The sequence below is a fragment of the Ambystoma mexicanum genome, chromosome 2p, assembly GCF_040938575.1.
Source record: "Ambystoma mexicanum isolate Mex_15411 chromosome 2p, UKY_AmexF1_1, whole genome shotgun sequence".
NCBI lineage: Eukaryota > Metazoa > Chordata > Amphibia > Caudata > Ambystomatidae > Ambystoma > Ambystoma mexicanum.
Genome location: NC_090923.1, coordinates 564,646,748 through 564,662,260, shown reverse-complemented (window position 1 = coordinate 564,662,260; position 15,513 = coordinate 564,646,748). Strand labels below are relative to the sequence as shown.

The window sequence follows — 15,513 nt, the reverse complement described above, 5'->3', positions numbered from 1 at the left end:
ACTCATCAGCGAGGAGTAGCTTGGGTCTCTAGGCCCAGCAGGCACAGGACCCACATCTGGGCATACCCGCCCCACTCGGGATGACTATGGCAAAACACAAGAGATGATGGCTGGAAGGCTTAGAATTAATCGTAACCCCTGTCATTGCTCTGGGCAATGCTCCAGACCATTGATCCTCACCTGCCAAAGAATGTAAACTACCTGCGGTGTAGTGCACAACAGGGCAGTAGCTATTCTTAAACAGTGTAGAAAAACTATTAGGGTGCAATTCCCTTACTCTGCAAAATTGTGGTCATGATGTCAAGTATTACAGAGGTGGGGCTGACTGCTTCCTGGGCATAAGATATGAAAGCTGAAGAAATCCAGTTAGGGAAATGATCAAAAGGAAGTGGTTGCCCACTGTAGTTAGGATGCCCGATTAATCTGTTGCGTCAGCACAATGCAGCATCTCATTGATTCACCAGAAGAAGTTATGGTTTCACTTGCTGCGTAGATTGGGGTACATCATTGGAGATGCATTGTAGGGTACAGTGACAAAAATTACCTCATGAACAGAGATCTTGGGAGACAAGTTGTTGGGGTGAATTGGAGCAGAACTAACCTATGTGGAGGGAGGTGGTGATGCCTGCTTGGAAGATGTGTGGTGTAAGGTAAATGTAGATATTGTGAGACCAAGATGCATGTTTTGAACTGAAGATTCTTTGTAGGATGTGGAGATGCGCTCTGTTGGCAGGAGATGCAAACTGTGAACGTGAAATGCATCACATGAACGAGCAGTGCACCGGATGAGGTGCAAGATGCATCCACTGAGCAGTGCTTGCACAGTGGAAGCTGAGAAGTATGTTCCTGTTTGGAAGTGCAGGTCAGAAGATGGAACTGCATTATTTGAGCTAGACATGGATGGTATGATCCCGAGACGCAGGGTGCCAAATGCAGATCAACAGAGGTCCGTGCCGCGAGCTGGGGATTGACTAAAAAAGGCATTGTTTTCAAGTAGAGGGGCATTATGTGAATGTGAGATCCACTGGTTGAACCGAAGCTGCACAGCGCAAGCTTGGGCTGCATATGGATGCATACTGAGAGACAGATGTGCAAGTTGGGATCTGAAAAATGCACAGTTTGATTCAATGATTCATGTCAAGAGCGAAAGATTTTCTGATGCAGACGAATGGAGATGCACGGTGTGAGCCAGAGATTGATTAAACGCATGGTCTGATGTCGAGAGGCATGGAGGGAGACTGTGCAAGATGGACATGGGCAAATGCACATATCCCGAAGCAGATACACGCAATGTGAGGGGACAGTGATGTGCCACACTGACCAAATGAGCGGAACACTTGTGTATAGGATCTTTGTTCCTGCAGTTTATAAGGCATGTTCATAACCTATCTAGGTGAGAAGACATTTCACAATACTAGACGCATGCCCTGTGCCCAGCTCTGGTGGATTACTCACTATGGACCTATGCAGGCTTACTGTGGATAGGATAGTGACTGGAGCAGAGAGGGGGTAACAGTACCTTGTCTTGAGATGTTGGTAGATATTGGTAGATTTGGCTGTGTTCAGCTGTGATGGACGCCCTTTTGTGCTTTAATTTGCAGATCAATTTAGACTGGAAACACACAGGAATAACCTGTGCCAACTGTTGAATGCCTCTATGATGTGGCTAGCCTTATGTATTGTCCCTAGGTCTAGTAAATTGGCAGAGCCACGAAAGTAAATCCATGGTCCACACCTGCTCCCTACTTAGATGCTGCATCGCAGAAGTGGAAGATGTCAAAACTAAAATACACCTACCATCAACGTGTCTTCAGCTCCCACCTTCTGCCTTTCAAGCCACTGCTATTGCCCTTGAAACATGGAGTCACTAAGAATGGGACACATACCTCTGGGCATACATGCAGATCACTAGTTCCTTCCAGGTCACATGCTGAGCCCTGCGAAAGGAACATCTGAGAATGTGGCACACCTTCCAGTCTCAGATGACTGGAAAAAAAGCTTTAAACATGAGATTGTAAAGGAGCAGACGTGTACATAACTAATAGACTCTGCCCCCTCACCTCTGTCATATTGGATGGACAAGGAGACAGCGTACATGACACCAGGTATCATCCCAATATTGCACCTAGTTTATGAGAGATTTTGTGCACTCAGACAACTGAATTGAATGAACCCTCATACTGAAGTGGCAGCAGAAGAGTTGCAAGAACCGCTGAATATCGAGGAGGAGTTGTAAAGAAGATCTGACAGGTGCAAAGTGATGTCAGAAGGAGAAAATAATAATGACGCACTGAAACGATATAAGAATACTTAAGAATAAAGATGTAACTGAAGTAATAGAGAAATATGTAATGAAATACGAAGAAATCATGTGCACCAAAGAAATAAGTGAGAAGAGGCAAAGTGAATGTACATGCATAGAAACACAAGGTAGATGAGCCATATAGAAGCTTGCTGCAGTAGGAAGCATAACACAGGTAAAGCAGCCATGTTGAGAAGATGGATGCCTGCTCTCAATGATAGTAAGTGAAGAGCTCAAAGGAAAAAGACCAGAGCTGCAGAGATGACAGATGCTGGAAATACAAGTTCATGCACGAATAAAGAATAGCTACTGGCCAGAGATCAAGGATGCCACAGCGAGAAGCTACTGAAGGGTAAAAGGGGAGGTAGCGAGAATAAGCAACATACGCAGGACATATTTCTTTTAGATTAAGTAAATGAGCGAACATTTGCAAGTGCCAAGTATTGACAATAAAAGATGCAGAAAAGCCTAAGTGAGGTGAAACAACCAAGCCTCCAGAAGCCAAGAGGAATAATGACACTCGGCTTAATTTAATTAAATAGCACTAAATAAAAGGTTGAAATAGACAAAATCGTGGTCTCCTCACACGTGATTCAGAATTCGAAAACAAGGCCTATTCATTAAGCTCCAGATGAAGATAATGGTGTACCTACACTCCCATAAAACTCTCACAGAGGAGATCAGCCCGCTAGTTCAACTACAAAGAAGAGGCCTTGGATGAAGGCTTGGCTGATGAGAAATGGTGGACTAATTGGGCAAGTGGGTAGTAGTCTGACGTTGTTCTCGGCACCTAAGTTTTGTTTTGCTTACGTGCTGCTAGTGAGCCAAGTGTCCAAGGTTGGGAGAGGATGCCAACCTCTCATGATGGCCTGTGCAACGATGAGTAGGCAATGTTGCATGAGCCAATCCGCTACTGTTGTACTGTTATAATCTATACTTTTGAGTTAGAGGGAAGTTTTCGAGGCTTGCATACCAGAGAGCAGCAGCCAATACAGTTACTACCACTTATAGGCTCTATAAGTAGATATGTTCCCCTAACCATCCCAAAACCTAATAGGATTTGTTATTTGCTACTTAGGATGATGTCATAGCTGATGCACTTTGAGGTATAAACTTTTTGTGTAACCAATTTGCAGTGTGAGGACTGCAAACTGTTGTTTGTCAGATTGCCCTACTTTATTAAATTGATGATAAAGTAGTACTTTGCCATCTTCTTTGAGTCTGTCTGGTCATTTGGGTCCAAGACCGTCCATTATGGTATTCCCATTCTGCGCATAAATACAGCAAAAATGTGCTACAGGATCAAACTCTGGGGGATACACAGGCAGATCACTCCACTCTTCCAGGCCACTAGCTTATGCCCAGTGACGAGACGCTCCTGAGGATGCGATACACTCCTCAGGGACGCATCAAGATCACGCATGTCTCCCAATCAACAGGCTTTAATCCAGAAATGAGACGCCTCCTGCAGGGTGCGCTATGAAATCCCCACTCCCTTAGAGTCACAAGAGCAGTCCTGAGAAATAAGAGCATTTGAAAAGGAGACAAACTACTAAAGTAAACAAGCAAAAATACTGGCCTTCTAAGTCAGAGAATGCAGTCTGTGGGGAAGGGGTTACCAACTTCCTTTTATGCACAATTACACAAAACCACGCAAACCAACGTGTCTCTGGTGGCACGCGTCCTTCAGTCTTCAGGCAGGGTAACTTCTGAGAATTGGACACATTGCCTTTGGGGTACATACAGATAGCCCATCCTTGCACACCGGCATGGACCCATGCCATGAGGATCTAGTGATGTACAAAGCGCCCAGGTTCAGCTTCAGGGCGCATCTGCATTGCGCTCACAGGTGGAGTCCTAAGTAGGAGGCAGTTCTTGGCATACAGCATTGTGGCCCAATCTCTGCTGTGCAGTCCACCTCTTTCCTTTTAACATGTAGAACTCCATCCTGCAGGGAATTCTGAGAACTTGAAAGACTTGCATGTAAAATAGCTTAGAGTTACACGGCCAGACACCCCAACCTCAGAGTGCTGGCAGGTTCAGACCTCACTCCTCTCTCTCTCTCTCTCTCTCTCTCTCTCTCTCTCTCTCTGCAGAACAACGTGACGCGGGCCAACTGCAACAAGATGATCATGATGTTCACGGACGGCGGCGAGGACCGCGTGCAGGATGTCTTTGAAAGGTACAACTGGCCCAACAAGACGGTGAGTTTTCTGCATCGAGGTGCGCAAACTGAATGCTAAGATACCTCTAAAACCTGTTTCTTCCACGGGGAAATGGAATTTAATGTGTAGAGAAATATACTTTAAACAAAAGTTACTGTTGGCACAAGGGCGGGGGACATCTTAGTTAATCTCAAAGCTCGGAATATGGGCCATAGCTGACAGCATTGCACACGGTTTCAAGCAATCCGAGGGAATTGGCGTACCTCCTACCTTTATTTTAAAACCTTTTTCACTTTTTTTTAAACTCTCCTCTGGCAGCTGCACTGCTTCCTGTAGCATGTCCTCCGCCCACTGGCTCGAATTTCTGTGCTGCTACTCACTTCTGCTGCAATGGAAATAGAAAGGAGTTTCCTTCATTTGTGAGGGAGGCTTCTTTCTGTTTCCATAGCGGCCATTTTTATTGTTTTTTAATAACTAAATCAAACATTGCCTATGAAGCACGATCAACTCTCCCTCCTCAAGCGACTGTTCTGATACCCTCAAAAGCAAACATAGGGGGCCACACCGAGTGGGAAAGGCCACGAGGTCACAGTAAGATTTAACATCAATAGCCTGCTTTGGTGGACATTAAGGCCATCTTCATGCATGCAAGTGGCCATAATATATGATGCACGCACTTATTCATTGCAAGCTACTGAGGGTTTTCGATGTGTGCTCGACTTACTGGGCAACCAAAAGTGGTTTGAAAACAGAATAAGTAGCCATGCTGTAAGCCCAGTCTCTGAAGGTACTCAGGCTGCTGCTATCTTCTGGCTTGCATTTAATTTCTTTTGTGACCTGGAAGCGGGAAGAACAGCAGTGTTATGTTATGTTATGTTATTTGTTTATTACGCGCCGCAGGCATCAAGGCGCAAGAGGAAAGATCGAAAAGGATAAAATGAGGGCGAAGAAATACTGCATTAGCAATTTAAGAGAATAAGAACGTTTTCAGTGCCTTTTTAAATGCAAGGAGATTTTTTGTCACTGCGCAGGTCTGTTGGCAATATCTTCCAAGCTACAGCAGCCCTCACAGGATAAGAGTGTCCATCCTGTATGATCAAGTATAATGTTTTCGGATAGACTTGTCTTATTTACGGAGGCTCTGATAACAGACATACAATTGGATGACTTCTTATTGGTGGATCTCTACGTTTTGGCACAAATAGACATTGGATGTGCTAAATGAACACAACCCTGACTTCAAGCCATAGCATGACAAGTAGTATGCAGTGCTCATAACCTGGATGTCCTCTGTAAGAATCCAATAAACTGATATATGTTGGCACTGGTCTTCCTTGGCAGCTCTCTGGGAAATGTATTGGGTGATTAGCGTGGTTGGTTGCCCTGCCCCGCAGGTAGGGATACAGAAGCCTGGGGTGGTGTCCTTAAGGTTCTATGCTGCCTCCTATGCGGTCTGGTATCTACATGACTAGGGTGTCAGGCCTGCATATACACCTCTCTGGGAGTTGATCTCAATGCCGAGGACACTAAGACTCCCATCCTACGCCCACCAAGTCTGCAGCCGACCAATATTCCACTGTAAGCAACATAGGAATGCAGAGCAGCCGGTCACATGAAACCAGTTACACCGCAAAAATTAGACATTCTGAAATGTTTGCTTCAGCAATAATAACCACCGAGGCTGGCCTTTCACTTAGGCCTTTATCTTGGTCTCAGGCCATTACTGACCGAGAAAGCCCTCCTTTAAGGATATAGATTTTGGCTCCCCGGCATATTGTTCAGGTGCTAAAACGCCTGTTCTTTTGTAGTTGCGAAACTGGGCTTGCTGAGTGCCCTTGTAATTTCTCCCATAGATAAAACTGCCCAAAATGATAGTAGTCATGCAAATGGCATTGAGGTATAGTAGCTTTCCACTTCGAGGATTGAGCGGCGTGCTGCGTGGTGGGGGCATCGGAGCGTATGATGACCGGAAAGTGGGATGGGAGCAGGCAGTAATGGGCACAGTAAAGGGGGTAGAGGGTGGGATGGGAGGTAAGCAGGGTGGGAGGAGGCTCAGGTGCCAAGCCCCTACCAAGAAGTCACTTCTGTATTCTGAGTCCTCTGATTGGTTTCAATATTAGGGAGACAGATAATATTGAAGTACTCTCATCTGTGAATCCCATGCATTGATGCAGTAAATTGATGCACGGGCAAGCTCTTCTTTTCATTTGAGTTTGTTACTGGGCTGGATGAAAGCCCTTCCTACCCACTTAAGTACAGACGACTCCTGCTGAAGGGATCATGATCGTGCAATGGGATCATGTCTTGATATAGAAATTGATTTGATCAGATTACATAGGGTACTGTGCAGCACCTGGGCTTGTATCCAGTAGTCCGAGCCCAGCATTAACTCACAACCCCTTTAAGATTTTCCAAATCTTATTTAGCTCCTCTGCCACTTTCTGTTTGTGAGATCATGCGTGACTAGATCACCCTTTCCGTACTACACACTGATGTGTCTGCTCTTACACATGCCTTTCTGTGGCCTTGCCTTTCAAGTGACCGTTCCACCAGGCAATTTACTGATTCTATAGGATTCGCGAAAATGGGAAATGCCCGCCTTATTCAGGCCTTGTAGGAATGCTGTAAAGAGGTGACCCTTGGCTCTCAGATTGAGTATTAGTCCAAAGGACACCTGGGTATAAAGCACTTATAAGTTTTCCTCTCGTAGGCTAAGGCAGCTCCATCATGGATGTCAACCTAAATGGATGACACATCCTTGCTGTCATTGTCACTGAGGTCAGTATCGCCTCTGGCTCTTTCCAGAGTGCCAGTTCTTACAGGACCCGCTTGACTTCGATGCAAATTTGGATTATCTCCGAGTTACTCTGAATGCTCATTGGTCTCAGTCACTCTCTATGGCCCAGAAGGCATTCATTGTTCTCACTCACTCGCTATGGCCCATGATGCATTCATTGTTCTCACTCACTCTATGGCCCAGGATGCATTCATCGTTCTCTCTCTCTATGGCCCAGAATGCATTCATTGTTCTCACTCACACTGTGACCCAGAATGCATTCATTGTTCTCACTCTCTCTCTATAGACCTGGTTGCATTCATTGTTCTTACTCTCTATGGCCCAGGATGCATTCATTGTTCTCACTCTCTATGACCCAGAATGCATTCATTTTTCTCACTCACTCTCGATGGCTCTGAATGCATTAATCGTTCTCACTCACTCTCTATGGCCCGGGATGCATTCATTGTTCTCACTCACTCTCTATAGCCCAGGATGTATTACTTGCTCTCACTCACTTGCTATGGCCCAGAATGCATTCATTGTTCTCACTCACTCTCTATGGCCCAAGATGTATTCATTGTTCTCACTCATTCTATGGGCCAGAATGCATTCATTGTTCTCACTCACTCTCTATGGCCCAGAATGCATTCATTGTTCTCACTCCCTCTCTATGGCCCAGGATGCATTCATTGTTCTCTCTCTATATGGCCCAGAATGCATTCATTGTTCTCACTCACTCTCTATGGCTCAGAATGCATTAATCGTTCTCACTCACTCTCTATGGCCCGGAATGTATTCATTGTTCTCACTCCCTCTCTATGGCCCATGATGCATTCATTGTTCTCTCTCTATATGGCCCAGAATGCATTCATTGTTCTCACTCACTCTATGACCCAGAAAGCATTCATTGTTCTCTCTCTCTATGGCCCAGGATGCATTCATCGTTCTTTCTCTCTATGGCCCAGAATGCATTCATTGTTCTCACTCACTCTATGACCCAGAATGCATTCATTGTTCTCACTCTCTCTCTATGGCCCAGGATGCATTCATCGTTCTCTCTCTCTCTATGGCCCAGAATGCATTCATTGGTCTCACTCACTCTATGGCCCAGAATGCATTCATTGTTCTCACTCTCTCTCTATGGCCCAGGATGCATTCATCGTTCTCTCTCTCTATGGCCCAGAATGCATTCATTGTTCTCACTCACTCTATGACCCAGAATGCATTCATTGTTCTCACTTTCTCTCTATGGCCCAGGATGCATTCATCGTTCTCTCTCTCTCTATGGCCCAGAATGCATTCATTGGTCTCATTCACTCTATGGCCCAGACTGCATTCATTGTTCTCACTCTCTATGGCCCGGGATGCATTCATTGTTCTCACTCACTCTCTATAGCCCAGGATGCATTAATTGTTCTCACTCACTTGCTATGGCCCAGAATGTATTCATTGTTCTCACTCACTCTCTATGGCCCAAGATGTATTCATTGTTCTCACTCATTCTATGGGCCAGAATGCATTCATTGTTCTCCCTCACTCTCTATGGCCCAGAATGCATTCATTGTTCTCACTCCCTCTCTATGGCCCAGGATGCATGCATCGTTCTCTCTCTCTATGGCCCAGAATGCATTCATTGTTCTCACTCACTCTATGACCCAGAATGCATTCATTGTTCTCACTCTCTCTCCATGGCCCTGGATGCATTCATCATTCTCTCTCTCTCTCTATGGCCCAGAATGCATTCATTGGTCTCACTCACTCTATGGCCCAGAATGCATTCATTGTTCTGACTCTCCATGGCCCAGAATGGGCTTTGAAGACAAATACAAGAGGCTGCATTATGGATTTGCAAAGTGCTACAAAAGTGCCAAGCTGAGCAAGGGCTCTTTCTGGCTTGCGTTCCCCGTAGGCATATCACCCTTCCCCGAGGACTTCAGCTTGCAGACTTTGGTTCTGAGGCATGGTGTCCTTGGTTGATAAGGCACGTGCCTCATACTGTCAAGCATTTCTAATGCCCACACACCCTGCCGCTCACCCACACTCACCACCATCAGGCCAGGAATCACTGCTCATTTCTCTATCCTGCCTAATTGTCCATCTTGTATTATAAACCCCCCACCCCTCATAGGACCCATAGGCATTCTTCCACTCTTGTCCTTTGTGAACCACGATCTTGAACCACATTTACACTTCTGTTGTGAGTTTGTGTTGATTCCCCAGACTATGAGTGGGTTAAAGGCGAAGGTGAGTGGTCACTGTCATGACTTCAGTTCTAACATGAGGCAGGAGAGGGTCACTCATTGCCTGGATGAGAAGGTGAAACAGGCTCCACCAATGACTGCTCCGGCTCTTCTCTTCGCTCCAAAAGGGGCAGCGGACAGATGTACCCAGGAGCGATGTTCTAGAATCTTCCAATTCTCATTCATCGTGTTATATTCGTACAGAGCAAACTTGCTCGCAAGCAGCAGAGCACTGAACAGCAGGCTTAGGCCAGGCAGTAACACACTACTGTGTGTACACTACACAATGAGCACTGTAGCACTGTGACAAGGACAACCTACAAGGAAAGACACAGACACCAGGGTTTAATAAAAGACTTTATTAAATGCTGTATGTGTGTTTATGTATGCACTGATCTATCAAGCCCACCATGAGGCTGGATGGAATGTTGAGAGAGGAAAAAAAGGAAAGAGCAATGGGACAGAACTCCCCTGCCCACGAATGGGCTGAGCTGGGCAGGAGAGAAAAGAATCTAAAGTGGATTTATAAAAGAAAGAAAGTTCAAAGACAGTTGAAAAGAAGTCAGGAGAAGAGAAGGAGAAATAAACAGAAGCAGAGAATTGGGGGAGACAAAATTCCTCCTTAGGGAGACTGCGGCCTTGAGCGCCACCTCCCTGGGGCCATAGACATCATGACAATGGGCCGCATGGGGATAGCAACCGGTTGTGTGATCTGTGGGACCAGGCTGTGTGCCAGGAGCAGCCTAGCTGCCAACAGGGCTGTGCTGGGTTGTCAAGCTGCCTGGGGGCCAGACCGGATGGGCCGAGTAAGAGCAATGGGCCGGGCAGCATGCACAGGGGCTGCCAGGTCCAAAGGTGAACTGCCCAGTCCGGGCTGCATAGGCGGGCAGCCAACTAGACAGCCCGGCTGTGCCCCTGATAGCCCACCTCGTGGTCAGTCAGGAGGGCCCAACAGTGAAGTCATCCAGGCCGCACATGTCAGGGGGCCCCGGAGGTGAATGAGGCAAAGTCTGCTCTGCCTCGGAGAGTGGCACAGTGAAGAAAAGCCTGGGCTGCCCCGCAAAGCAGACCTGGTGAAGAGGGGGCTGGTGACTTCCCGGGCTGCCTCGTCATGACAGCCCCGGTGGAGAGAAGACACAGAAGATCAGGCCGCTGTGGTGAACATGGCAGTGTTGCCATGGCAATGGAGACACTGCCTTGCACCAATATGGCAGGGGCCACCAAAGAACTTTTAGGATGTGCTGGCCACATGCGGTGAGTCAGGTGGCCTCATGTGGGGAACAGGGCTACCCAGAAGAAAGAAGTTATGGGGGCCATGCCCCAATTTCCATCAGGGACAAGCCACTAGAAGGACTGCACAAGAGGTACCGAAAGGGGGGCTGACTGACTCCAGCAGTCACCACCATTGTGACATAATGATCTATATGATTTATGTCATCGTGTTATGTATATTTATGAATATATAGTTAATTGTATAGTCCATGTTAAGTAGTGAAGTGTATATATTTTGAAATAGTAGAAATGTTAAGTAGGGCAAGGTAGTGTGGGGAGAATTATTAAGGTGAAATGTTAAATTGGACTTCATCATTTTTTAATTAGGTATTTCTAATGCGCCTATACAGCAAAAGGTGTTTCTAAGAAGGGTTAGGATTCTAGGAGTACATGAAAGGGAGTAGAGGGGATGTCCCCTGGTGTGAGTCAAGGAGAGGAAGTGGCGGTCACCCTCTGGCCTCACGCTCTAGTGGGTGGTACCAGGAACAAGGTACGGGGTCTATTGCCTCAGACTCTCCCTAGGGTTCTCCCTGAGACCCCTCCAAGGAAGGCTGGCCTACGGAGCAGATCCCCATTTACAGGGTAACTCGCGTCAGGGGAACTTTAGAAACGGAATAGAGAATTAGTATTACGTAAATACGAGTTTAAATTAAAAAAAAATGAAGAGTCGTCCCCCGTTGGAATGCCTATAAAATCTACCTTGCTGGGTGTGTCCGGGTTACTAAGGTAAGAACTCAAGGAGTGGTCCATCTCCTGTTAACACATATTTTATTTTCAGGTGAAGCGCCCCTCCCTTTCGAGCTGGCCTGGGGGTTAGGGGTGGTGGTTGCCATAGGGACGGTCCCTGGTCTGGGGTGAGGAAGGTGTACACCCTTGCTTGGACCAGGCCCGGAAAACAAGGGCTGCAAGCAGATAGTCCCCCTATGACTAGTGAGTAGCCTCGGAGTATAGATAATGGCACGGTGTGACTTAAATTGCCAGGTTTTCAACTCTTTCCAGAACAGAAGGAGGCGGAGGGATTGGTCAGAATTCCTACTACGATGGAATTCCATAGGATAATGACTGCTTCCTAGTTATCTCCTTCCACGCCTGTCCAGTCTCAAGTCTGGCAATGGTTCTAGTGTGCGTATCTTGCAATCTGCCGGAGGCATTTCATTTAGCCGCTAGGTAAGGTGGTGTGGCAACCGCGGCATCCTTGTAGTTGATACAGGCTCTTTTCAACATCCTAGTAGTTAAGGGTAGCCAGTGCAGCTCAGGTAAGGTGGGGGGAGATGTGTGACCCGATGATAAGGCAGGCCGCGATGTTGTGTACCGCTTTAAGGGGGAGCAGCTGTCTGACTGGCCCGCCTAGCTATCAGCAAGCGACCATTCTAGGCTTTTCCATGGCGGACTCCTCAAAAGTCAGTTTGATGTAAGCAAATCAGCATTCATGTTGTGTGCTCAATGGCACCAGTTTGATGTTGAATTGTAAAGTATGCAAACATTTCTTTTGTCCGAAACAACTCGGGCAAAATAGAATATTTATTTTAAAAATAGTTACTTTTAGGGGCGTAGGAATCAGGGAAACAGAATGGTTCTTCCTAAGTGGGCAGAGGGAGCTTCAAGATATTTGTACCCCCTCCCCCCACTCTCCTGAGCAGGCATGAAGGAAACATGGCAGAAGGACTAATCTGTTTTATGATACACAGGCCAAGGAAAACAGTTTTACGTTTCATTAGCCATCTGCTGACCTGCCAATTAGCACCCACTTATCAGTGAAAAGGCCTGCTAGTCTTTGGAGTCCTCACTTTGGCTTGCCCACCATTTACATGTAAATTGCTGTACTCCAAATGAGTAAGGTGTGAATTAATCTCCAGTCAGTCATATGTGTGATGCCTTTTTTGATGGGTTTAGGAGAAGGTGCCAGTTCTCTGTTAAGAAAAACAAGCATTGGCAAAGCCGATAGTTTCGGCTTTTGTGTAAGCATTAAAAAGAGAATCTGCGAAGGGCGTGCGAGGAAGGGTCCTAGAGGGAAAGAAGAGTGATGAGGAGTGAGGAAAAGGCAGGGCAAGGAGTGAGGCAAAACGTGGAGCTCGCTAGGAGCTAACGTACCTGTGCTGTGGAGATGTGTGTTCAACTTAGAATGTCCAGACTGTGTTAACAATATAATAGAACTGGGGGTGCTCATCAGTTGTCAATATCATAATGCCTTCTCATTTATAAACTGCTGTTGCCAAAGCACTTTACATTCAACGTGTTTACTTACAAGAAGCACCCAACCATAATCTCTACTCATTTATCGACTTTGGATGGATGAAAGGCTGAGTTGCCCTTGCAGGGATTCTAACATGCAGCCTGTTGATCAGACACAAATTGCAGCAGCCATCACTCAATCCGCTGAGCTATCTTACCGGCCATAATGTGCCCCACGTAAGCCAGTGAAATGAATACCTTTATCATAGATGAATGAGTTAATGACAGTTCTCTAGGCAGCTACTGGCACATAGGTCTTTGTTCATCTTCTATCATACTTTTGGTGTCCGGATGAAGCTAAATATTAAAATAAAATGCCATGTAAGCAGAAGACACACACAATCCCAGATCCTCGCCTCCCCTCTGATGTGTAACAGGGCTTCAGGTGTGAAGCGCACTTACTATTAACTGCCATCCTTCCATCCTGGTCGCTGGCAGGAAAGGGCGCAATGCAGCACAAATCAGGTTCACTATCATTGCACTGTGGGTTGGTACGACGTCTGCAATGTTCCATATGTGTTTAGGTTTTTGTTCAGGGTAGTCCATACATTTGGTGTTGTGTTGTAAATAACCCATATGTGAGCAAGTGGATCCAAGAGAAACCATTTGGAAATAGTTATCTGGAATGTATCCTAGCGCACTGGGCCTTCTGGTGGAAAGCATGAGGCAGGGGACAGTGGTTAAAGCGAGGGTGGGAGCCTCACACCCTCTACACCTTCCACTCCTTCCCCCAAGATATTTTCCACAGGAACAAAACTCCCAATTTGTGGTCAATGTTTGTTCTGGGACGGTGGGCTCCTGGGCTTGCCAAGATGGGCCATGTCTGGCAAACAAATCTTTTTAATGCCATCCTCAAAAACTCCCAAGGTGGATGGCGTCCACCCTCGGGAAAATGTGGGTGGATGCCGTCCATCCACATGCACCTTCGACGTGTACCCTTAAAACCAGCCCAGGACCAGGGGGAGGAACTTCTCCGGGTCAGCAACTGCACTTCCCACATCCCTGGACCTGCAAATCATGACGAGCTACTTTCCCCTCTCCAACAATACTCTGTCGCAACCTCCCGTGGTGAAGGGGCATATGATCTGGGTGGGTAAATTAAAATAGGGTTTGTGGGTAAGGGGGAGGTATTTATACCTCCAGTAGGGGAGTGGAGCAGGAGTAAGACGTTGGGAGAGGGATCCTGTTGGGTTTGTTGTGGAGGCTAGGGACTGAGAGTTAAGTACTGTGATGAGGAAGAGTAGGACTAGAAGTATGATATGATATGATATGATATGGCATTTCTAACGCGCCTATACACAAGTGTTTCAAGGCGCGACGAGGCAGGGAGGGGGAACAAGGGGAAGACCGACAACGATCCTACTAGGCCAGGTGTCATTCAGACCGCGCAAGTGCATGGGTAGGGGGAAGGGAAAAAGTGCAAGGGGAAGGGGGGGGAGTGCAGTACAAATAAGTAGAATAGAAATAAAATAATAAATAAATAGGGCCAGCTGGTGGCAAGTGCAAGGTAAGTGCAGACAAGTGCTGGGGGGGGGGCTGTAGGGATACAGAGACAGTCCCGCAGTGCAGGGGTTGCCAGGGAGGCAGTGCAAGTGAAGAGTGACGGGGCCCAGGACCGAGGTCGGTGAGAGCGGCCCAGTTGCAGAATCAGTGCAGTTTAGGTGAAGAATTTAGCAGGGCAGAGGGAGAGAGAAAGCAGAAGTGAAGAGGAAGGTTTTGAGGTGCTTCCGGAACCGAAGTTGGTTCTCCTCAAGTTTCAGGGAGGCAGGAAGGCTGTTCCAGAGGGAGGCCCCTGCCGCGGAGAGAGATCTACCCCCAGCTCGTTGCTTCGAGAAGCGGCTGACCCTGAGGGAGTTGGAGACGGATGAGCGTAGGGCTCGGGAAGGAAGATATTTAGGAAGAGAGAGTTGAAGGTATTTAGGCCCCAGACCCCAGAAGGCCTTGTGGACAATGCAGAGGGTTTTGAACTTAATCCTCGCAGCCACTGGGAGCCAGTGTAGAGATTTCAGTCCTGGAGAGATACGGTCCCTGGGCTTGAGGCCAAGGACAAGTCTCGCAGTTCTGTTCTGGATGAGTTGCAGAGGGCGGAGAGTGGAGGCAGGCAGATTAAGATAGAGGCTGTTACAGTAGTCCTGCTTTGAGAGAACCAGGGCTCGGGAGACAGTGAGCTTCTGGGGGAAGGAGAGGAAGGGAAGAATACCGATGAGGAGGTGCAGCTGGTAATGTGACTTCTTAGAGACGTCAGATATATGAGGAGAGAAGGAGAGTGTGGAGTCGAAGATGACCCCGAGGTTTTTTGCCTTGCAGGTAGGAGCAGGAAGAGGGACAAGAGAGGCCGGCCAGAGAGCTGCAGGGAAGGAGGGAGTGGGTGTGCCGATGAGTAGGATCTCAGTCTTACTAGCATTAAGGCAGAGGTCATTGGCAGCACACCATTCCTGGATAGCAGACAGACAGTCAGAGATGAGGGAGGGAGAGGAGGATATGAAGATTACCAGTAAGTAATCAGAGCATTACCTAAATGTC

The 15,513-nt window shown here is 47.1% G+C and overlaps 1 protein-coding gene across 2 annotated transcripts in view; it reads left to right on the top strand.

Moving 5' to 3' along the window:
• The window catches only part of CACNA2D2 (calcium voltage-gated channel auxiliary subunit alpha2delta 2), a 2,156,122-nt gene that overhangs the window by 1,761,460 nt on the left and 379,149 nt on the right, over positions 1 to 15,513 (top strand). For both annotated transcript variants that reach the window (XM_069644058.1, XM_069644057.1), the window contains exon 12: positions 4,399 to 4,506. In XM_069644058.1, the coding sequence (XP_069500159.1) occupies positions 4,399 to 4,506 (108 nt within the window). The remainder of the gene's footprint in view (positions 1 to 4,398; positions 4,507 to 15,513) is intronic.